This window comes from Lissotriton helveticus, chromosome 9, assembly GCF_964261635.1.
Source record: "Lissotriton helveticus chromosome 9, aLisHel1.1, whole genome shotgun sequence".
NCBI lineage: Eukaryota > Metazoa > Chordata > Amphibia > Caudata > Salamandridae > Lissotriton > Lissotriton helveticus.
The window spans coordinates 249,272,787-249,298,694 of NC_136070.1; the positions used below are offsets into that span (position 1 = coordinate 249,272,787).

The following is a 25,908-nucleotide window of genomic DNA, read 5'->3' on the forward strand; positions in this document are numbered from 1 at the left end:
GATTAGAAAATTGCGAATCGCAAATTGAAAATAATTTCGCATTCATTCCAATGGGCCTCCTGGCCCATAGAAATGAATGGGAAATTATTCCTTAATTGCGATTAGCAATTTGCTAATCGCAATTAAGGAATTTTAAGAAATCGCTAAAAAAAGCGATTTTCTACATACATACCATTTTGCGATTTCTAAATAGCGATTCCTTAAAAATCGCTATTTAGAAATCGCAAAAGGGAATGTTGATACATATGGCCCTTAGATGCGGTTGTACTTTGGTTTAATCACAGCAGAGGCTGCTTCGGTTAACCCCCCCTCCCAAAGTAATGTCAGAGGCAGACCTCTAATTCTGTCCACCAAATTTAGATGGTTGAAATTAAAGGTTAGTTTTCACTGCCCTTCACCGTCAAGAAAACCCTGATGGTAAAGGGAAGTAAAAACTGCTAACTGCTCTCCTCGTCATGGGAGACAGAGGATTCTCATGGCTAGGGCAGCATTTTCTGTTTTATTAAAAAAAAAAATCCGAATTCAGGTATTTTTTTTTTTTAATATAAAAAAAAAACAGTTTGGTACAGGGCCCCGTCATGTTGATGGAGCCCTGTACCAAACTGCAAAAAGAATTGACAAAAACGCTGTATGGCGGTTCTAGGCAATGCTTTAAGAAATGACGGCATGCTTAGCTGGCATTTCTAAATTTGACACTGGTACCTACCTTCAGGGCGACAGTGTAATTTACTCCGTCCTACTGGTGGAGACCCGGGCCACTCACCAGATTATAAAGCTGGCCTCATGTTCCTAAGGATGGCGGTGATGCAGCCGGTGTCATTGCTGTGGGCCTCTCTGTGGAGATTGACACCACTGATCGTCCTATCCTGTTGAACTGCCTCAGATCAAGAAGGGCTTCTGGCTCGGTATCTGAAGGGTTCAGATCTTTCATCGCAAATCGGAAAGAGGAAATCAAGTGTTTTCCTACTTCTTCTAAACTTGTCCTGGTGGATCTGTGGACTTCAGCAACCTATAGTTCTGGTCCACTAAGCCTTTCATCCTTTTGAGGTCCATAAAATCAATACCATTGAGTTGTGTCATAATAAACAACACGTTATTATCTTGAGCCTCTTTAATGTCTATGCTAGATCGCTATATTCAGGTAACGTTCCCATTAATCGTGTAAGGGAGTAATAACTAGGCCGCGGATGCAGAAGCTTTAATTCTGTACCCCCACAGTTATCTTCATTGGGAGTCCTGTTAAATGAATGGATGGAGAACTAAAGGGGATCTCAGATCAAATATGGATTTATTTCATAAAGTAGTTATTGTAAGCAGGCTACATGGGATGACCCCTGCCACCTATGAATTAATTTCACGAAGTAGTTATTGTAAGCAGGCTACACGGGTTGACTTGTGTCACCTGTGGATTTATTTCACAATGTAGGTATTATAAGCAAGTTACACCTAATGACTCATGTCAAATATGGATTTATTCAATAAAGGGGTTTTAAAGTGCAGTAGGATTGTGGTGGAACATTGTCAGGTGCCAGCAGACTTCTGGTTTGTGCATTTCATCGGCAATTCTCGTTTCGGGAAGGCACGGTTGAAGTAGAGGTCTTTTAGGAGACTTTTGAATTTTGTAAAGGAAGGGATAGTCCTGATATTGACTGGGATGGAGTTCCAGATTATGGGTGCGTTTCCAGAGAAGGATCGTGCAGTGGATTTTTGTTTGTGTGTTTTCATCGGGATCAGTAGGAGGGTGTCGGAACTCCTGAGGTTTTTTGTCTGGCCAGCTTTCTTGAGTTTGGAGGCCAGGTATTCTGGTTTCCCTGTGTGCAGGGTTTTGTGCATGAGGCAGGCAGTTCTGAAGCTGGCACGCATTTCAACTGGGAGCCATTTTAGTTCTCTGAGGGTGGGAGATAAGTGGTTGTATTTCTTAACCGCGGAGACAATTCTGGCAGCTGCATTGAGGGTTGTTTTGAGTGGTGCTAGTTGGGATTGAGCTGTGCTGGTGAGGGCTGCCTTCCCGTAGTTGAGTCTAGATAGCACTAGTGATTGCGTGGCTTGTTTGAGGTCCTTGGGATGTATATAGGGCTTAATTTTGTTGAGAAGCTTTAGATTGAGGAAGGCACTCTTTGCGGAGATCTTGATGTGGTCATGTTCAGTTTTGCATCGAGGCTGATTCCTAGAGATTTTACTGAGTTAGCTAGTGTGAGATTGCCGTTGAGAGCATCGATTGATTTCAGCCATTCAACGATTTGGGGGTTCTCTTCTTTGTTGGAGATAAGGAGGATTTCTGGTTTGTCTTGATTGAGTTTAAGGCGGTTTGTTGCTGGCCACTGTTGAATTTGTTTGAGAGTGTTGTTGAGTCTTTGAATGTTATTAATGGAGGAGGGTTCCAAGTAGATCTGAGTGTCGTCTGCGTAGAGGTGGAAAGGGATGTTGGCTTCTTTGAGGAGGGTGGTGAGGGGTTCCATGTAAATGTTGAACAATTGTGGGGAGAGCACCGAGCCTTGGGGAACACCTCTGTTGACGGGGTGTAGGTCAGACGTGAAGGTTTTGATTTTTACCCTTTGGGCGCGGTAGTTGAAAGAATGAGGAGAACCATTTTAGGACCACCTCATCCACACCTACTCTGTCTTGAAGAGCCTTGATGAGTAGATTGTGATCCACCGTGTCAAAGGCTGCCAATAGGTCTAGGAGGATGAGTAGGCAGCATTTGTTAGCATCAAGGGATTTGTGGATGTCGTCCACAATGTTAAGGATCGCGGTTTCAGTGCTACAGCCTTTTATGAAGCCCGATTGGTGGCTATCTAGTAGGTTGATGTTGTCTATGTGCTGCGTCAGTTGTTTGAGAACACACTTTTCAAGGATTTTGGATAGGAAGGGGAGGTTGGAAACCGGTCTGAAGTTGTTCAGGTCGGTGTTGTCTAAGCCTGGCTCTTTCAATAGAGGCGTAACTTGGCCTACTTTAAGGCATTCTGGAATGCTACTGGTTTTCAAGGAGCTGTTTATGATTTCGCTCCAGAGTGGGGCGAGTGAGAATTTCAGCTTTTTGGATAATTGGGAGAGTAGAGGGTCGAGGGTGTGGGATGTAGGCTTATAGGAGGAGATTAGTTTAAGAATCTCCGCTTCGGGTACAAGGTCGAAGGATTTCCAGGCTTTCGAGAGGGGCTTTATCCTGTTGGTTTCGGTTGTTGGGGTTGAGTTTTTTCAGGAGGGGTTGGCAAAGTTGTCGCAAAGTTGTCGCACAGGTCTTTGGAGCCTGGACTGGGGTTGCAGAGGTCTTGGAGGTCTGTTGCCTGATGATGTAAAAGAGTTCTTCAGGCCTGTTTTTTGCATTGTTAAGGGCGGTGCAGAAAAAGTTGCTTTTTTCCTTGTTGACATGTTTTTTGTAGTTCCTTCGAGTTGCTTTGAGTTGCTCGCAGAGGCTTGTATAGGGATTGTTTCTCCATAGACGTTCAGTAGCTCTAAGTTGTCTCCTTTCAGCGTTAATGTCCTTGTTAAACCAGGATCTGGAAGGAATATTCCTAGTTTTTTTCAGTTTCAGGGGGGCAAGTTGGTATAGAATGGACGCCATGGTTGTGCTGTAGTGTGATGTGAGTTCTGTTGTGGAGCGGCCGTCAGAGGAGATGGGCAGGAGCATGCTTATTTTTTCTTCTAGGTCGCTCATGTTGATCTGTGATAGGTTTCTCGTCCATGTGGGAGGATTTTGGATGGGAGATTGATACATGATCGGTTGCGTGATGTGGAATAGGATTAAGTGGTGATCTGACCATTCAACTGGTTGAGTTGCTCGCAGAGGCTTGTAGAGGAATTGTTTCTTCATAGACGTTCAGTAGCTCTAAGGTGGCTCCTTTCAGCATTGATGTCCTTGTTAAACCAGGATCTGGAAGGAATATTCCTAGTTTCTTTCATTTTCAGGGGGGCAAGTTGGTCTAGAATGGACGCCATGGTTGTGTTGTAGTGTGATGTGAGTTCTGTTGTGGAGCGGCCGTCAGGGGAGATGGGCAGGAGCGTGCTTATTTTTTCTTCTAGGTGGCTCATGTTGATCTATGATAGGTTTCTCGTCCACGTGGGAGGATTTTGAATGGGAGGTTGATACATTATCGGTTGCATGATGCGGAATAAGTGGATATCAATGTATATACCAAAAATAACTATAGTTGAGTGAATAAAACTATCTTTTTGATACTGAACAGTATTTGGGTGTTTACATATGTATGATGCAAAGCTGTAAATCCACTATTTATTTATTTATTTGAGTTTTATATAGCGCTGGCTAGACCCGGAGGTATCAGAGCGCTTTACATGAGAACAGTTACATCAGTTACAAGTTAACACATTGTTACAAAAGATACATCAGTTACAAGTTACATCTGAAATGTGTTTCCTAAATGTTTTTTTCATATATGCTATTTAGACCCCGATTTAGGAGACATTGTCAGGAGTACCCTTATCTATGCAAATTACAATAAAGGGGATGCCAACTTTCTTCGCACACACATCTTTGCCCATTGCAAAAGTTAGAACTGGGCACATACAACAGCTCGAGCCCGGGTGAAACCAGTATCTGCCATGGTAGTTTATGCACTGAACTCTAATAGGCCTCTTCAGAATGGGAGGAAATTAGGTGATGATGTGATGAGAACACCCTCTTTGCTGATTCCTTTTTAAAATCTTTTTAAAGATTGAGCAACTACAACAGCAGCTGGTGGCCCAGAAGAAGGAAGCGCAGAAAGAGAACGAGACGATGGTGAGTATCAGATATGACCCTACTGCATAAGGCCAAGCACAAGGCATACAAAATGTTTATCCATGGAAGGCTTCACATTCAGAAAACAAAGCACACTTATCTCTGGATACACAACCCTACAAGACCAGTCATACACAAAAACACCTACAGTACAGTTGCATGCACCACCGATACATAACCAACCTACCATCCACATCTGTGGGCCATGGACAGCATTTCATGCTGCAGCTTACACATCCATCCGTGCTGTACACATAGTATGCTATTATAAACATATTGAATATATACACAAACCGTAAAAAGATTTGTCTCATGCCACCTGATATGAAACCCGGTACAAAAGGGGGTGGTGATGGACGGAGCATCTGAACCAATCAAACACTCACACCCAGTCATAAGATCTGGGTTTAATCCATCACCGTTCTTTAGCCCACTCGGCCACCCCAGTTCAGACATGGCTATATGCAAATCAGTCTGACCCTGTGCCTCATGGAAACAGTCCAGCCCGAACTGCCAAGCCATGCCTTCCCTGGACCGGAAACAAGCTTCCGAGGACCGGTTTCTGGCATTGCAGCCGTCTTCAGCCCGGCTTGCTTGAATCCAGTGGCAAAGTGAGCAAGGGACTCACGTCTGAGCATACCCTGCCACACTTATGGCGGCCAAAATCGGTACAAAAGGGGGTGGTGATGGACGGAGCATCTGAACCAATCAAACACTCACGCCCAGTCAAAAGATCTGGGTTTAATCCATCACCGTTCTTTAACCCACTCTGCCACCCCAGTTCAGACATGGCTATATGCAAATCAGTCTGACCCTGTGCCTCATGGAAACAGTCCAGCCCGAACTGTCAAGCCATGCCTTCCCTGGACCGGAAACAAGCTTCTGAGGACCGGTTTCTGGCATTGCAGCCGTCTTCAGCCCGGCTTGCTTGAATCCAGTGGCAAAGTGAGCAAGGGACTCACGTCTGACCATACCCTGCCACACTTATGGCGTCCTCGGAAGCTTGTTTCCGGTCCAGGGAAGGCATGGCTTGGCAGTTTGGGCTGGACTGTTCCCATGAGGCACAGGGTCAAACTGATTTGCATATAGCCATGTCTGAACTGGGGTGGCAGAGTGGGCTAAAGAACGGTGATGGATTAAACCCAGATCTTTTGACTGGGTGTGAGGGTTTGATTGGTTCGGATGCTCCATCCATCACCACCCCCTTTTGTACCACCTGATATGAAAGTCACTACTTTTTGAGATAGAATCAAAACTAATCAAAGCTACGCTGGATTATGACAAGTCCCTATATTTGTACGGCTTGGATGGAGCACAAAGATTTCAACTGTATCTTGCACCGACCTGGTACTCAAGCCTTGAGAACGCCCCAGGCCTACGTCTCGCAGGGGGTGAAACGTGTGTTGGCGATTTTTCTTTTTTCCACACTCCAAGATGAACAATAATTAAATATTATTTAAGCATCCACATTCTGATTAACTTTGACCTATTTGTTCCAATCCATTTGAAAAAAGAACTAGATTGCAAGATCTGGTTACGAGCTCTGTCTTCAATGGGTTAGGGGTCTTTCCATTTCTGGACATCTGGGTCCCACAAAAGTGTACCCAATATATTGGGGCAGATACCACCGGGAACAGTTACCCCTTTCTTTTCTCTCCTATCCCTATATTTGTGCATTGCCCAAAAACACCTACATAAACTACAAGAATGGGACTTTAGGTAAGGCTAGGCTTGTTAAGAAGTGGCCACGTCTCTGAAGTCATGAGAGTTCTTCATTGCCTACAAGTTGTCTATGTATGCTTGTGTTATGTATCTAGCGCAGGAGCAAGGTGTATCACAAAGGATCAGCTCTATTCATATTCTCCCAGCGAAGAGCTAATATCACTCGGTGAGCCCAAGGTTAGCTGAAAATCCCTACACAGAGTGGGTCTTAAGCTTGTGCATGGAGGTTCTGCGGTGCGGATGTCCATCAGGGGTTCTGGCTCATGGAGAGTGTTTCCCCAAACTGCGGTGGGCTCCAAGCCTGACTACCTCTTCTTGGTCCCACTGCAGCTGAGATGCCCACCTGGACTGGCGAGGCAGTGATGGGCCGAAAGCCCCATCCCTCTCCAGACTCACCCTTTACAAGGCCTCCTTCTCTCAATATTTTCAAGATTGGCAGGTAGGTGTAGCACTGAGCTGTCAGGTGTAAACATCACTTTTCAAATTCAAAAGTGAATAAAATCTTAGTTGTTTCAGTAGCCTTCTTGATGAGATTGGATGTAGGCAACAAGCTCTCAAGTGCCTTGAGAAGTTGTTGTAACCTATGTACTTTTCAACAGAAGTGTTATTAGAAAGTGCTTAAAAATGTATTTTTCATCCATCCATATAAGCCTAGATGTCCATGTCTACACTACATGACTAACACTGCACGCTCAGCCATATCCAACTAAACATATAATACACACCCAAGTCACCAGTATGCTGTATAGACAATTGTCCATTCATTACTGTAGCCACCCTGCCCTACAGTATATACTCTGTTCTACATATCTACCCCTAGAATGCATGGTGATCACTGCAAGAACCAACCCTACTCTATACAACCAATTTTAAACATCCACCATACACATCCTCCCCTATCACACAGGGCCAACAACAATTTAATATACCAGATGCACCAAGGTAAGGGGCTTGATGAAGTAAAGGGCTCAAAAATACCATGTTATAGAACACCCCCTCCCCCCCAATTCAAAACACTCCCTCCTATTCATGATATGGTGCTGTACTTAAATGGCTGCAAACACAACAGCTCTGCAGTTGAACTGGGCTTTCAGATGATGGAATATTACATCCAGGTCCCTGGATCTGAATGGTTCAAATATATAGTGTGTGATCCCGTTGCTTGAGACAATTTGACACATAGAAACAACGAAGAAACATTCATGAGCCATATAAAGTATGTTGGATAGCCAGTCAGCCCACCAAGTCACTTGACGCGTCCTGGGAGGAATAGTTTCAGTTGCTCCAGTAAAAAGGCCTGTACAATACCGTGTTGGGTATCTTGCTGGTGTTTTGCTTAATTCTTTGATCCAGACAGTCTACCAATACAAACAATAGCACCGGAGTGGAATTTACTACTTTTATAGACGTAGCTGCATTAGATCTGTAGGTAAATGTACCCCGATTGTGACCTTGATATTCCACAAACTCATCTGGAAGAGTATACACGTTATTAGTTTCTAGCCATGGGTGAGGTCTAGATGCATAAACTTTAGAAAGGTCTGCACATGAGGATTAAGGTACATGTCCCTCTTAAAGTTTCTAAATGACAGCATCTTTTTGGACAGGCTTTTACAAACCTTTACGTAGCAGAAATAAAGGTACCAAAATCACAAGGAAGTTAATTTGCCCTGCTCTAGTTACTTCCTATTTGTTCATTTTCTGGCTTATGGTCAATCATCACTGAAGTCTCCAACATTTGATCTTTTTTAATTTGCTGAGAAAATGTTCTGGACCAGGCATGTGCTCAGGAGCTCTGTGACACTAACTCCATCGGTGAACTAGGGTGAGCTTTTAAGTTTCCTTCTCACCTGCTGTTTGGACAGGTATTAATGGCTTAGTGAGTTGAGGTATACTCTTGTAAATCACCTCCATGAGCAAGAATTTTGGGTCTGGTCAGTTATGATTAGCACATAGGCCTTGTGGATAGGACATTCAAAGTGTATGAGTAATCACATTGGCCAAAGTTCAATGCTAAACCATACAGTTCAACCACTACAACTCTTCCCCAACATTACGGGCAACCATGATATACAATCAGCCTCTACAAAACCCACATTACATGGGCACTGCCATGCCTTACATGGTCCACCAGCCTTACATATTCTACCCTACATGTCCAACCTTACATATTCAAACATGGATATACGAACCTACATTTTCAATTCTATATATCTAGCCCTAATATTCAACTTTACATAGAGCCAACCTTGACCCCTAAATCTGCAATCCTACATAATGATCCCTGGATAGTCAACTTAACACTTTCAGCCTTGGATATATAACTCTTACAAGTTCAACTTTAGTTATTCAGCACTAAAACATAATCCTAAATCTTCAATGCTATAAAGTCACCTCTTGTATATCCAACCATATGTTTAATCCTAGATATCCAAGCATGCAGTACACATAATCTATCCAAGATATATAAATATACATATTCTATGCTAAATGTTTAACCCTACTTATACAGCCTTAAATAATCACTCTACGTACTCACCCTTGGATATCCAACTCTACTTTTCACCCCTAGAGTTGCTTGGCAAAAGGAAATGCTCTACAACATATTGCATTTGAGAAAGTTCATGGGTAAGGAAGGTGCACTCAGGGAGAAGTCAATCAAAAAAGACAGGTATAATCCATCAATCTTCTTTTATTAAAGTTGTCATTTAAAAACTGGCTGTGTGTCAGTTTTTAAATGACAACTTGGCTGTGTGTCAGTTTTTAAATGACAACTTTAATAAAAGAAGATTGATGGATTGTACCTGTCTTTTTTGATTGACTTCTCTCTGAGTGCACCTTCCTTACCCATGAACTTTCTTGAAACATTGGCATCCATCAACGGTGGATGCTAGGAGTAGCTGCACCTAACCAAAATACATGAAACATGTGGAATTGAAGTGCTCAACCTCGGTCGTCCGTTGTTTGCTTTTTCTGTTTTTTGTAAACATATTGCATTTGCTATTTTGTTTTTAGGCCGACTCACCAATGAGGCTCCTTTTTATGATGCAAAGAAATTATTAAAATATTTTTGCTTGCATCGTGTATGTAGTTTTCTGATGTACATAGTGAGAGACTGTCGCAGGTGCGTGCATACTCAGAGCTCATCTTTCATGTTGTTATATGTCGGAACTTAATATCTGCAGGTGGAAAAATACTCTGACCAGCTCAACAACCTGGAGGAGAAGTTTAATAAAAAAGTTGATGAAATGCGCTTAATTCAGGGTGAAATGAAAGTGATTAAAGAATTCCGGAAGAGGAAAACTGAGATGGAAAAAGAACTGGATGATGTGAGTCTTTTCTCTATTGTCTTATTTCCTTGGCCCCCATCTGTCACATATCTAAGGTATTTAGGACCGCTTTACATGTCCGTTTCCAAGGCCTAGTCTATCCATCTAACCCCAGACCTCTTCTTTCTAGACCTGCACTGTTTGTTCAATGTCACTTCCATACTTTTTGAGGCTGAAATAAACCTCTATCTTTAGCTAGCTCCTCACACGGGCCAGAAATATCCATGTGCTCTCAGGTCTCTGCTTTTAGAGGCCAGCCTTATCTCTCCCACGTCAGATCTCTCTTCTCCAGACCTCTATTTTCCAAGGCCCGATTTGTCCCTACACTCTAAAACCCTTACTTTCCAAGGCCTGAACCATCCCTCTACTCTCAGAGGCCTGCACTTTAACTCTACTCCCTGCGTTCTGCTCTTCAATGCAAGTTCTGACACCCCTCCCTCAACAGTTTCTTTCGATGGTCTGCACAATCCTTTCAGTTTCTCCAGGGCCTGCAACTGTCTCTCCACCAAGAACCCTACTCTCAGGTGCTTCCTTTAAACCTCTGCCTTCAGATCTCTCCTCTCGAGGCTTACAGTAGTACCCCTACATTCAGCATTTGATTTCTAAGGACTTCACCTTCCCACCACTCTCAGACCTCTTCAAGAGCAGCAATGGACCATCACCTTGAGGGAACTCTCCGAAGAGAACTCAAGTCTGTACACTCCGAGGTCAGCTCCACCCTCAACGTACCCCGCTATCTCACACCCATCCATCCGTACATGTCTCTGCCCTCTTTTCAAGCTATGCATTGCCCCTCCCACTCTTTCTGCTGACTCCTTCCTCACAGCTCTCAACTGAACCTCCTTTTAAAATTCTTTCTTAACTTTGTCATTTACAAGCTTGAACCATTTCAAACTGTTATCCTGTCAAATATATGCAAGTAGACTTTTCATGTTGGAATAGTATGTTCTGATCTGTGGATTTCAATTGCAATTTACAATTCTGTTAGTTCGAAAACTGAGCTCTCCAATATGTCCACTCTCTGCACTCCTCCCTAAGACTGCTGTTGCTCCTCTGCTCTTGATCTTTCTTGTGAACTAAGCAACTGTCTTTAAATCCCAGATAAAAGAGAGCATGAGAGAAGCCAACAGGGAGCACAAGGAGGCTTTGGCATGGATGGAGCACAAGTTCTTTGAGGAGAAGGTAAATTTGGGTCATGTTCTGCGGTTGGTTCTCTCCCCTGCAAGCTGGATATAGGTGATGCTCAATGAATCTAGTAATTCTGAATGATAATCAAGCAATTCGACATTGTGTACCTTCGATGCACAACTCACCTAGAGGTGCAAGCATTACATGTATGCCCCAAATCACAATTTCATTATTCACAATCCAACATGACGTCGCTGTCCAGGTTAAGCTTAAAAGCTCTTTTGAAAAAGCACTGCCCTAGAATAATTATTTTTATTGTTCTAGGGCAGAACAGGTGTCATCTAAAAGACATGAAAAGGTAGAGGGTGGTGAATTACCTGAACTGATGCATGTAAGCGTAGGTTCATTTTTATTAAAGACGGTACCCTTCATTCAACCTCATCTTACCTCTGTGTAAAAAACTCAACACCTGCACCAAGCTTCCGGTTAAACCTGTTACACTGTCTATTGGCTGTGCCAAAAGGGAGGAGCCTAGTTAACAATTTAGCTTCTTGTGGCTGCAACACCTGGTCTCCACAGGACACTCTTAATTTTACTGTTTTGTGGGTTTTATAGGCAGTCCCGTAGCATTTTTATTAAACCGCTGTTGAAAAGCCTAGGTTTTATACAAGCCCGCCCTGCCTTGCTGTACCTGCAATTATGACACAATTGTTTTTTTTATGATTTTCTATTGTGTTTTTAGGTCGAGCCTAGTGGAATGCCAGTGTAAAACTATGCTGCAAACTGACTTGAGTATTAAACGTTTCCAGCATTAAAGGCTCCCCAAGTACATTAGCTTTATACAGCTGTTTGCTGCTATCGAGTCCCACGTTCACTTAAATATTCTTTTTGGCAATGTATCCTTCACCAGTCACCGTAGAATAAATGAATCTATGAGAGCAGAGCTTTGGTCTGCTTTTGTTTATGCAAGAACGAACTTTAGGCCGCACAGGCATAGTGCAGATAAACTAATCACCCATTGACTTTAAGGCAGGTTGTCATGTCTTGGGATAGTCTTTCTAATTTCTAGGGGCTTGGTCCCATCCTTTCAACCCTTCACCTTGTAGAGATATGTGCTGCAATCTGACTTTCTTAGGATTAGAGATAAAGTTATGCGAAGCGGTAGCATCATGCCCTACCACATCAAGATTGGTCGCAATGGCTCTGGCTAGCCTTGATAAATCCAAGGCAATTGGTTCAGTTGCTCTCCCCCTTACCATTGTGAGAATATGGCCTGGAATCTGCCTTTTGCGATATTGGAAGATGAAATTATGCTGAGACCTGCCAGCCAGGGAAAAAAACTAGCTGGTCGCAGTCTAGCCTGGCTGATTCATGGGCAGTTGGTCTTGTGTTTTTGACTGACAACATTGCAGAGATGTCGCCCACACCTTGCCGCTATCCGTATTTGAAGCTGACATTCATTGAGGCCTGCATGCAGTGGCGTAACGAAACTTGAGGGGGCCCCCCTGCAAAACACATGGAGGGGGCCCCCCTCGGTGGCCCAACCCACCACCTACCACTTTACCCCACCGCCCAAAAATCTGGCATATTTTATTTGAAAACATCCAACATTTAAATGAAATGCCTCTATATTGTCTTTTTCAAACTTCTAATGAGAAAGTGGTAAACCCTCAAAAAGCAGATTATTTAACTGAGGCAGCAATCAGAACAATGCAGAGGAGCAATCCTTTTGTCTCAGGAACTGCAGCAATCAGAACAATGCCAAGGAGCGATCCTATTGTCTCAGGAACGGCAGCAATCAGAACAATGCCAAAGAGCGGTCCTATTGTATCAGGAACTGCCTATGACTGAAGAATAACTATGAAGGGTCTGAATTAGAATTGACATTAATGGACAATAACATGAAACTTTGAAAGACAAACCCAAACCTGCAATTCCATAAAAACTTGACTGAATCAATGGTGCCTAGTGACATTTGAAAGTGGTGAGGCGTAAACCTTCTGTGAGAGAGCACCGTGGCGAGCGAGCGCAGCGAGCGAGCCGGAACAAATAAAGCTGGGTTTGGACGGTTCTCTCATTGAGGAAATTTTGAAAAAAAGAGTGGGTCAATGGTGCATTTTCAAGCAAATATGAGAAGTAAGAAGGTTAATAAAGCAATTGTGAAAGTACAGTTATTACATTAATAAAGGGATGTCATATAACAACAACATGGTAGCTGCTTATTCAGTATAACCACCGTGCTTCATAACCGACTTCAAGATACAATTCTGAGAACCTCACAGATTTTTTTAATTTAAACTGCAAACAACTAAACAAACAACTAAACAGGTCACAAACTAGCAGCATTCAAGAAGAAATGCTATGATTAACGTAACGTATAGTTCACTTTTTGTAGACAAAATCTCGAGAAGTAGTCACTCTGCACTTCAAAAAGTGTTAATGTTTATATAGGAGGAACGCGACCCGAAAGTATTAGCGCGGCTGGCTTTACATGAGCACGCCAGTCAGTACACACGGAAGACACAATCAGTATCAGTCAGTGTCCTCCCTCCAGTCCTCATACACACATTATCAAGCACTGACTGGGGCGCTCCTGCAGTAATTGTAATCAGGCAACTCTCTCATCATCAAATCTGAACTTCCCTCTTCAGAGAATGCACTTGCTTTCTCCACATGACCCATGACCTTCCTAACATAACAAACTAAGGCAAAACCGGCTACAGTTCTTTTCTAATGTATTCTGCTCTGAGATTTCAGGAGAGAGGCCTATTTTCATATAGTGACCCAGGGTACACATATACCACCCTTTGCTGCACAAACAACCTGCAGATGTGATGGTATGATAGACCAATTGTTCTTTTTTCAAATCTGCTGATGCACTTTTGAAATCAATTTTTATGCTCACTTTCCCCCACATGCATCTCCGTGACATATACTCGTGCTTCAAATGCTGTGAACACACTGCCTACAAGTAGAATTTCACTATTATTTACAATATATACTAATCCAGATTGCACTTCTCTTCATCCATACACCAACTACCTCTTTAGAGTGCAGTTGTCCATTTCTGGCATCTAGAGAGAGAAGTACACTTAAAAGTGCACTGTAGTGGTGAATCCCTACTCTGTTAAGTGTACCCTGCTTGCCAGCATATCACATTAGACATCAAGCTCCCCAACAAGGGGTAGCTAGACAGATAGCAGTGATACCAAGGGAGCAGAAATAGAGACAAGTGAAAAATCAATAAGTTCTCCTCAAAGATACAATGTAAATTTATATTCCGGATATACCCATTTCCCATTGCAACAACACCTGCAGAGAAAGTGTGATACACCCATCTGGGCAGTGACAGGAATCTGACACAAGTGCAACAGAGTGTACAATTTTCAGGGGGAAACTCCCAAGATGGTCTCACTTGATCAGGGGCGAATGATTCAAAATAAGAGGGGGCAGGAGAGACTCACAAAGCAAAAAAGACAGGAAGCCCAGGGGACCGTGCCTAATGGAGGAAGGAGAGTACTGGAACTGGAAGAGGGTCGGTGCAAAGGCTGACTGCTTAAACTGGCAATCAAGAAAGCAGGGAAAGACCTTGCCAAACAGTAGCAATCTTAGCATTTTGTCTCAATAATACACAAGGCCACTGAAAATTTAAGCTCTTTCCATTATCACCACCATTAGCAAATTGTCATAATGAGAACACATTCTATTATTTGCAACAGTCTGATTTATACATCATCAGTACTTTCGTTTCGATCTCTATATTGTGTGTAAATCTTTTTGCACCCATCTTGCAGAGGATATAGTTCCTGCTCTGCAAAATCTCAAATATGTAAAGACAAATCTCGCACCTCTGCCCTCCTTCCACATTGCACACGGTCTGCACACGAGCTTCGTACATATATGCCATAGTGTTCACGTCTCTTATCCAACTGTCACCTTTCAACAGTCCACATAGTCTTTCATGATGCCATCTAAATGCCATGTGGGTACTCTGTCCACTACTTGTTGTTATGGAATGGGTAGCTGTCCCAAAGCACTCCTCCCAGTTTTCAATCACTTAATAACTGCCCCTGCCATTTGGAGGAACAGGCACACAGTGCACACGGCGGTTAAGAAACATACAATCGGGAGCCACAGGAGTGAGGGGCCATATTTATCCGAACACTTTGTGCAAGTTGTAAACTGACTTATAGTATGTCTACTCTGAACAGAATGGCATCATCAAGTTCGTGCGGCGTCTACTCGCGCCGCTGCAGCACTAACCTATCGCTCAAGACCCCGCCAGATGACCAGTAAACTGCGATGTGTCTGTATATGAGGAAGAGGCAGAGGGCAAGCATACACTGTGATGTCATCAGGAAATCATCCACTGGGCGCGTTCTCCACATCTCGCCTACACCAAATACCCCTGGAGCTCAATGTTTATACACAGGGGTCTGGGATATTACCCAATAAACAGTATTCTGAACTCACATATTTGAAAGTGCTTTCATAATCTATAATGAAGAAAAAGAATTCTGAGTGAAATAAAGTATTTACCCAAGAACAATTTAAGCGGGGAAGCCACAATTTACAAATCAGCCACTAAATAGCTGTCTTTACTTATATTAATGCTTTGTTTTTACCTTGTTGTTCATTTTTCATGTAGCAGACATGACCTGAAGGTACTGGAGTGCTTTACATGAGCACCAATTACATTAGACAATGCCAACACTCATTGTTTATAGGTAGATTAAGTTATTTGCCCAAAATCACAGGATGATGAGCTAACTCCAGGATTTGATCCTGGTTTCGCAGTTCTAAGTCTGCAACTCTGGCCCTAACACCACATTATGAGTATAGGGAAAATCAGTATTTTATTTTTGGCGCTAACAAAAATAGAGTTTTAGACTCTGTTTTTAGGTGCACCAATAATAGGTAATACTGCCAAAAATGTTGATTCCTGTCAAATGCGTCTATCTCCCTCTCCAAAAATGAAGGCCAAAGCATTAAGCTTTGTGTCGGAGTCAATTCTTGGAGAGGGAGATTAAAGTGTGCGTGAATGAAGACTGCAATCAACATTTTAATGTTGGTAGCTTTACAAAGTGTTCAAACAAAAACAGAGTTTAAAACAATTTTTTTCTCCCAGGCTATTTCTCGGTTTCACTAAATGTTTATTTTTCTTACCTTTATTTAACCTGTGTCAGGAGCAGGCTATAGCAGGCAGAGGGAACATGAGAATAATATTGTGCACTGGCCTACAGGAACAGGTTACCGGCAGTACAGTACTTCAAGCCTCACTCTCAGCCTCAGGAGAGATGCCTGCAGTGCTGAAGCCTGCCCAGAAATACTATTATTTACAACAAGAGGTGGTGATGGACAGAGTCTCTGAATTAAGCAGAATACTCTCACCCAGTCAAGAGATCAGGGCTAAATCCAACACCGTTATTTAGCTCATTGCACCATCCCAGTTTCAGAACCTGGCTGTATGCAAATTAGTCTGTCCCTGGCCCAGTGCATCATGGGAACAGGGCAGACCAGACTACAAAAGCCAATTCTTACACTGGGAAGGAAACAAGCTTCCGGGGACCGGTTTCTGGCATTTCAGCCGACTTCGGCCCGGCTTGCTTGAATCCTGATGGTGCAATGATCAAGGGACTCACGTCTGAGTATACCCTTCCACGCTTAGGGTGGACAAAAATATTTACAACAAGAGGTGGTGATGGACAGAGTCTCTGAATTAAGCAGAATACTCTCACCCAGTCAAGAGATCAGGGCTAAATCCAACACCGTTTTTCCCTTGCTCACTGCACCATCAGGATTCAAGCAAGCCGGGCCGAAGACGGCTGTAATGCCAGAAACCGGTCCCCGGAAGCTTGTTTCCTTTCCAGTGAAGAATTGGCTTGGTAGTTTGGTCTGCCCTGTTCCCATGATGCACTGGGCCAGGGACAGACTAATTTGCATATAGCCAGGTTCTGAACTGGGATGGTGCAGTGAGCTAAAAAACGGTGATGGATCAAGCCCTGATCTGTTGACTGGGTAGGAGTGTTCTGATTAACTCAGATACTCTGTCCATCACCACCCCCTTTTGAAATTATTTTGGCCACCACAAGTGTGGAAGGGTATGCTCAGACGTGAGTCCCTTGCTCACTGCACCATCAGGATTCAAGCAAGCCGGGCCGAAGACGGCTGTAATGCCAGAAACCGGTCCTCGGAAGCTTGTTTCCTTTCCAGTGAAGAATTGGCTTGGTAGTTTGGTCTGCCCTGTTCCCATGATGCACTGGGCCAGGGACAGACTAATTTGCATATAGCCAGGTTCTGAACTGGGATGGTGCAGTGAGCTAAAAAACGGTGATGGATCAAGCCCTGATCTGTTGACTGGGTAGGAGTGTTCTGATTAACTCAGATACTCTGTCCATCACCACCCCCTTTTGAAATCAGAAATACTATTATGCAGGGCGTAGGACTCGGAGGCAGGAAAATACATATGTTTCCGGAGTCTGGAACGCTGGCCCAAGCTCACTTCTAAACGTATAGCTTTTGGGTGGGCTCAGGCTATATTCACAACTACCGGAGTTGGGGAGGAAAACAAAGGCTGGAGAGCAAACTTCATTTTGAGCTTTGACTTGAGTTCAGCTCGACTTTAAGTTATTTTAAGCAGCTGAAGCAGGTCATTCTGTAACTCGTGCTGCATCATCAGGGATCCATAGGATCTACACACCACACTGAATGTGTTGCAGCAAGAATGAGTGGCCACATTCCAAATTCTAGACATGACTGGATATTCACACAACAATCACTCAAATGACAGGATGCTTCGATCACCCTTAACCAACTGACCTAAAGGAACATAAAAATAGACAACAAATCAGTCAAAATCATTCCACAGCATACCAAGGAAAACCTTGCTATCTAGGCTACCCAAACTTCATGTCAAACCATAATCACACAAACTTAGTCAAAAGTTTTACATCTCAATTGACAAAGACCCCATCAGGTTTTGCGATCACCTCGTCGGGCACTCCCAGTGGCATAATGGCCAGGAGAATGAATCCTCAAGCGTCTATTGTCTAGGAGTTTCCTCGTCATTCGCAAGTTTGCACACATCAAACCGATGAGGGTGAGTGTAACTGACCAGACATGACCAGACTGCAAAGTAACCTGATAGCACTGCAGTAAACAGAGAGAAAAGCAACAGATGGTAAGGGTTTAACAGCGCATAGTCAAAAATGGCAAATAGTAGGAAAGCGAAATATTATAATCAAAGTGGCATCAAAGGGAATCAGAGACAGCTACCACCTCACGCTGTCAAAAACAGCAATTACCACGTAATGCCGTCACAATAAGGAAATTCGTGCAGATTCCCTGAGCACAAAGTACATATATCTGTGAGTATTACAGATAATATTAATTCAAAAACACACGCCGATTTTTGATACAGAACGGTTGTTTTGAGGGCGCTGGGAATACCCGAGATATTTACGATGGTTCCTTAGTGTGGAGGCGGATTTTGCCTGGTGTTTATTACCGAATTATTATTGATTGACATTGTTTCTGGAACGGTTTTTTGAGAGCGTTTTAAGGTCCTTCTTTTAGAATTTTCAAACATAGCGGATTGATACAATCAAAACTTTATTACGCTGTAGTGAGAACTACCAAGGCCCTGAAGAAGTCATTGGGTATAACTTCACCTGACGAAACACGTGTTGGCGTTTGGCTGTTTTCAAATTATTACAAGATTGTATTACTGTATCCACAAGTATTCAAGAAAACCTATGGACTGAGAGTAAAAATAAGGATTTCTTCACAACTTGGATGCTCTGATATGGACAATTATTTGTGAAATTAATATTATCTGTAATACTCACAGATATATGTACTTTGTGCTCAGGGAATCTACTCAAATTTCCTTACTGTGATAGCACTGCAGTAAACATACATGTGCATCATATTAATTCATGTATCACTCAAATTTACTAGTGAGCCAATGAACATGAATCTCAGTCGCACTCACTCAACATGTGTGTAGTCTATATACATACTTTCCAGACACCGCCATATACATAGGGAATTGGGGGTGCACAACAAATACAGAAATACAGAGGTGATTGGAGAAATATAGAGGTGATTGGAGAGGAGGTGATCAGGTTTCAGAATTTGGTGCCAGGTGGAAAACCGAAAGGAAGCAGAAACCTGGCTGGGAGTTGGGAAGTGTAGTGGAATCAAGATATGTTGTATGAGATGAATATGGGATAAAGAGCTGGGGCACAGCCCGGGGTCCGTGTCAGGAAGAGGATGGAAGAGAGCAGAGGACAGTGAATGGATGTCAAGTTTTCACTCATTTCACGTGTGACGTTGCACTGCCTTATGAGTGACACTTTAAGTGACATTATCTCACAGCTTGACAGGTTTTAAAACTTAGCAAGCTTCAGGAATTTACGAGGCTGGTGAACGTTTTATTATCTTTTTTTCTAAAAAGGGGACGAAAGAGTCTGTGCATGGTCTTTGTGCTGCTCGAGTTTACAAATTGGGTGTCAAAAACACGCTTCCATGTTTTGTGAGAGTGTAGGGAAGGGATTTCTGTTACTTGAGAAATATTTTCGAGGTGAGTAATAGTAAAATAAACCCCTATAGGTTTTCTTCGAGTGGACCACTATGCACCAGTTTAGGTTTTGTTGTACATTAGAAACATTATTTCAGTACATTTTGGTGCATCCCCCTAATCCAGGAAAATGAAAGCATGCATATAAAATAAAGAACTTTGAAGTATTTGATTCCGACGTTTATATATATATATATATTTTTTTTTTTTGTTTTTTTGTTTTTTATAAAGACCTTTATTGTACACAGTCAGCATGACACAGCGTAAGGCCTACAACCCAGTCGGGCCGGCCGCAGCAGAACCAGAGCTCAGGCATTATAAATCGGACAACACAGCCACGCGGCGACGACCTGAGGGTCCGGCGTCAAATAGAAACTATGTGTACCATATATCAAGTATTTCAGGCATACGACATGGCTTAGGTCTATGATTTTACCATAACCAAACAACTAAACTTTTCCGTAAACTGTAAAGGCACACGTAGCATAAGCAGTCCTGCGAAGGTGAGAGAGACAATCATACAGTGCAGTATATTGTTGATCAGCGGTGCGGTCAGCAGCCCATCCCCAACATCCCCACATCCGTTTACAAAGGGCGGAAAACAGCACACCAGGCGACACAACCATCAGCATGGAAAGACCAGGCCCAACCCTCAATCTGAAAGGTCCTCATCCGGGTCAACTCGCGGTGGCTCACATATACCCCCCCTAAATTTATTCCATGCCCCCCAGATTTGCCCCCATTTTGCCGGGCAACCCAGATGAACAAACACCGCCTTCTCGGCCACCATGGCGTCGTCCATAGCTTTGCACCAGTCTCTCAGTGTGGGCAGGGCGTCAGAACACCACAGTTTGGCTATATTGCGCTTCGCCACCATCATACCCAGCACAGCCCAGTCCTGCTGGCGACGGGTCAGATCTTCCGCCTCCCAGATGTTTATCAGACAGCGACGTGGGTTGGGCAGCAGGGAAACGTGTGTGGTTTGGGAAATGGTTCGCATAACCGCTGCCCAGTACGTGGCCACAAATCTACAGTCCCAGATCGTATGGTAAAAAGTCCCCCTCTCCCCGCATCCACGGAGGCAAAATGCGTGTGAGGTCCTTCCTGTTTTGTGAAGAACCGTTCTGGTGTAGTATGTGCGGTGAACAATTTTCAACTGGACCAGTTTAAGTCTGGACGGGATCGCCGATTCCTTTGTCGAGGAGAGCGCCTCCTGCCATTCTGAGTCATCAAGATCGCCGACATCTCCCGCCCAACAAAGGCGTAACTTAGGTAGCATGTCAGGGAGGTTGTTGACCAGTTTCCAATATGTGAGGGATGTCGCTTTGTGGGGCATATGTTCTGTAAGCAGTCTATCTTCTAGAGGGGTGGAGTCCTGTAATGTAGTTCCGGCCGGGATGGTGGAGAGAAGTGCGTGTCGTATTTGCATATATCTGTAATATTCTGATTGGGGGCCATATCGTGTTTGGTTTGTAGAAAAGCGAAGTCAACTATGGTACGTCTTCTCCAGAGGTCACCTACCACGGAGATACCTATGGAGTCCCATGCCTTGAACCCCTTACTATTACCCATGAACCCCAATTTGTGTGAGTCCCACAGGGGTGTCATTAGTGTAATAACGTGTGCGCATTGAAGGTGTCTATGTGCCTTGTACCAGATCTGGATTGTGTGACGGGTCGGGCCTATCAGATCAGACGGGACTCTACGATTATACAGGTTTCTTAGCAGTCCCCTGGGTTCAATACCATGTCTATCCGCCAAAAAGGCCGGTTCTGTTTGCGCAGCATGAAGCCAGTAATTAATTTGCTTAAGGTGGGCAGCCCAGTAGTACAGTTCAATATTGGGAAGCGCTATACCCCCATCATACCAGTCCTTCACCAACTTGCATTGCGCAATCCGGGCCGGTTTTCCGTCCCATAGTAAAGTGGATACAGCTGCCGCGATATTCTTGAAGTAGGAGGGGGAGACCGGGAATGGTGTGTTCTCAAGGAGGTACAGAAAACGGGGCAGCGTCATCATTTTGAACAATGCAGCTTTGCCCAGGAGAGTGAGAGGGAGGGAGCGCCACACCTTCACGTCCCTTTTGAACCGCTCCACAGGGGGTCCCAGATTGAGAGCGTGAAATTCGTCCGGGTCGGAAGAAACTTGGATTCCCAGATACTTGAAGGGGCCGTCAGTATAGCGCAACGGACAGTCCGCTGGGAGCGGGGGAGGGGTTCCAGCAAGGACATATAAGACTGATTTAGTCCAATTAATTCTATATCCCGAGACCCTCCCAAATTTCTCGCAGACGTTCAGTAGTTCTAGAATAGATTTTTTAGGGGAGGTGAGGTACAAAAGGATATCGTCCGCGTAGAGAGATATCCGATCTTCCCATGTCGGCGACCACCTGATGCCCTTGATGGATGGCTCCCACCTAACCCAGATCGCCAGCGGCTCGAGTACTAGCGTAAACAGTGACGTTTATATTTTTGGGGCAATATTATGACGTGTGTCAAAAGTTGCTTACTTTTTAGTAACTTGGTGTCTGTTGGCCTCTTGTTATCTGTCTTCCATTGCCAATTGTTATCCCAGTCTCAGTCGACATGCCTGCAGTGCTGAAGCCTGCCTAGAATACTATTACGTAGGGCGTAGGACTCGGAGCAGAGGCAGGAAAATACATTTGTTTCCGGAGTCCTGAACCGTGGGCCCGCCCAAGCTCACTTCTAAACCAATAGCTTTTGGGTGGGCTCAGGCTAAATTCACAACTAGTTGGGGAGAAAAACAAAGGCTGGAGAGCTGACATCATTTTGACCTTTCACTTGAGTTTAGCTCGACTTTTCATTTTGAGCAGCCAAAGCAGGCCATTCTGTAATTAGTGCTGAATCATCAGGGATCGGGTTTCTGGATGCTTGAATCAGGAGCAGGAGACTAGCCTTCGAATCGGTAGTCTCCCGCCTGAATCGGGAGGGTTGGCATGTCTGCATTTAATTATTGAAGAGCATCGGCCCAGGCGTGCTACGTGCGTGCGCATCATTTAATTTATTTGCGCACCATTTAATTAATACATGACCAGGAGGCTTGCTTAGTGAGGGGCCCCTGGAGCGTGGGGGCCCCCCGCAACGCGGGGCCTGCGTGGGCCTGTGTTACGCCCCTGCCTGCATGCTGGTCACTTTAAGCACCCTTAACTTTGACCATAAATATCTTTACATAAACATTACAAAATGAGGGGGATTTGCTATATCCGATCTGCACATCAACACTTGTCCTATACAAGAACAACACCAAGAGTTTCTCCCGCGGGAATTTCTGGTCGGAGGAACTCTTGGTGTTTTATGATGGAACTTATCATGGCTCCGGAAAAACAATAAATGAGGACTACTGCTACTATTACTGGTGTCTAAATAGATTGAAATACACGTTGGGTGAAGTTCACTCTAAGGGATATTGAATTTCACAAGTGTTGGTAGATACAGTGCTGATCAAATTGGATTTCGGCCTTGAGGAAGCCCGCAGGGAGCGAAACGCGCGTCGGCTGTGAAGCACTTTGTTTTACAAGAAATAAAATCAGAAATTTGTCTACACTACGTGATTCCTTTGGATTGAGAAGGAGGGTCTGTGCAGGTATTCAAACTGAAGAATGGTGCTGAATGCACATGGATTATAGTAACTATATATGATGTGCGCTGGTGTTTTTGTTTCACCATAAATATCTTGGTGGCAGGATTTTTGCTTCTCAAGTGTACCAATTACAGCCTTTGCTCACTTGTAGTATTGTAGCATTTGTATAGCGCTTTATATCCCTGTGTTGGCACTGAATTGTTTATCAACATGGAAATCAAGCTACACAGTGCAGGGTGTGTGGTTGGGATGGTGTTGAGTCTATATAGGAGGTGTTGTTATGGCATGGGTGATGACTGCCGAGGTATGGTTATGCTTTTCAACTAAAGTTTTTTCCCTATTGATCTTTGATTTTTGTGTATTGATTCAATCTGTTCCCTTGTATTTGTACCACGCATTTCTATGGTGTCTGACTGTGGTCTACATTTAAAACCATAATATTAAGTCTAAGCTTTTATTGGCAAATCATGTTCTTAACCTAGTGGTGTTTTGCCTGAGAACATGGCCGCTATTGGGCACAGCATTTAATGTGCAGTCTTGCAGACAAGGGACGAAGTTCTACTGATGCTGTTAGTACTGTGATGGCTGTCATAGCTTGCAGCAGCTTTCCTAGCTGTGTATAGTGTGTACTCCAGTCTTCTACTTCACAGTACTCTGCTTGACTCTGCTTGCTCTACTCACACCAGATGGCCTTCCACTTCCTCCCTCATTTATGTTGCCAAAATGTATTTGTGCATTGAACTAGACATGGTGGATCTGTCCTAGGGATTTCACACAGATTATCTGTTTTACATCCTGTGTTTAGCACAGACTTCATCAATAATAAACTCTGCGTGTGTGAGTTTTTGGTTTGCATCAGCCACACACCTTAAGACTTGTACCTCTTATATCTTACAGATATCCACTTGTGTTTTGCTGACAGTATGCCTCAGTGCTAGTTCATTCTCCATATTCCTAAAGAAAGGGAGTAAAAAACTTCCAGGGTTTGTTTCTCCTCAACCCTCACCTCATTACTCCTACACAGAGATTGATCTTTCATTCCTGTTCATCACAGCTGTCTTTTAGAGCTTACAAGAGCTCAGTTGTACATAATGTCTTCTTGGTTATATAAATACGGTAACACAAATGCTTATAACACTTTTTATTATAGCTTTTCAACATGCTGCACAGCAACCACAATTCTTTACAACATAGCTTAGAGACATTGCCAAAGCAAATGGTCTGGCTAAACACTTATAAGGTCTCAAAGGCGAGACCTATTGGCTATCCCAATGCTTGTTTTAAGGAGGCCATTAGCATTAGACAAAGGATCGAAGAGACTTCATTGACCGCTGTATCAATGGGGATGGGAAATTTGTATTATTTTAATTGTATCCGGGTGGGGTGACTAATTGTTGTTCTGAATTGGCAAATGATTTTATGCTGTTGCTTCTGAATTGGAATTGTTCTCATGCTTTGTTAAAATGTTTGTTGCTATTGTATAATGATTCTTTATTACGAATTGTATTTGCGATGTATTCTTTTATGGCTCTTTTGGACTCTTAAAGAAAGAAAATGATGATGATGATGATAATGACTGGGGGTGCTCTATGGACGTTTTCCTTCACTAGATCACAGGGAGGCTTGCAGCACTCTGTGAAGGCTGTTGTCCGTGTTGCCTTGTGGGTGTGGCATTACTAGGGTAGTTGTCCCTTGTAGTTTCCTGTACCTTTCTAGATGAGTTTAGGGAATCAACATTCAGCCCTTGTAAGGCCTGGACTTTGTGTGAGAGCAAAGAGTGGAACAAAGGTTGTTGCAGCTTTGGCAGTCCTGCCTCTAGATTTTCCGGGAGATTGCTTATTCCTTATTAAGACACACAGCGTACTACTCTTCTAGAGGGTCTCACTGTGGGCATCTGTAGCATCCTCTTTTGTTCTTCACTTAGAGCCTAGACACTATCTCAGGAGACTGAAGGGACACGTGAATTAAACGAATATGACTTGTTACAACGCGAGTCATCACAACGCGTGCCATAACAACGCGGTCGTTACAACGACCGCGTTGTTACCACGCGAAGCCATTACTACGCAAGTCATTACATCGACTTGCAGTAGATGGCGTGCTGACATTAGAAATATATAATTTACTATTTCAACTCCAGCCTACGTGACAGTAGGGAAGTTGTTGGAATAGTAAACTATACTAGTTCTAATGTTAGCATGCCATCTACTGCAAGTCGATGTAATGACTTACGTAGTAATGGCAATGTGTGTTAACAATGCGGTCGTTGTAACGACCGCGTTGTAAGGGCATTGCGATGTGATGCCCGCGTTGTAGTGGCTGTTTCCTGAATTGAACAATCATGGCAATGCCTAGAGATCTAGGCCTGGCTTTAACGGAATGTTGTATGGTAACCTGGAGCATCACAAGTAGATAGCATGGGAAGGGATATGTCTTTGTGTGCAAGCAAAGAACTGTAGAATAATATTGGTGTAGGTTAAAAGGTCAGGGACACTTGCACTGTCAAGCCCGACCTAAACATCCATGTAAGTTAATGACTGCTCTCCTTCCATCTGTGCTGCTCCCAGAGAAAAACACAATACATTTTCTAGTTATTTAAGACACTTTTATGGCATTACAATGTCAAGTGTGTGCCCCTGAAAGTTCAAGCTTAGGCAGCTGGATAAATAAATAAATGATCACAGCTGTTTTTTGTGGAAGCACACAACTACTACCCAAACAAAACTACTGACTCTCAACATGTGATTGGGACCAAAGCCCAACAACGCGTGATTATCACATAATTATTTGCGACAGCTTCGCTGTCAAGC

At 43.6% G+C, this 25,908-nt stretch overlaps 1 protein-coding gene across 1 annotated transcript in view; it reads left to right on the forward strand.

Annotated features, from left to right (window-relative positions):
- BBOF1 (basal body orientation factor 1) overlaps positions 1-25,908 on the forward strand; it is a 134,837-nt gene that overhangs the window by 84,414 nt on the left and 24,515 nt on the right. The window contains exons 3-5 of the mRNA XM_078659872.1: positions 4,673-4,738; positions 9,646-9,789; positions 10,891-10,971. Of these exons, the coding sequence (XP_078515998.1) occupies positions 4,673-4,738; positions 9,646-9,789; positions 10,891-10,971 (291 nt within the window). The remainder of the gene's footprint in view (positions 1-4,672; positions 4,739-9,645; positions 9,790-10,890; positions 10,972-25,908) is intronic.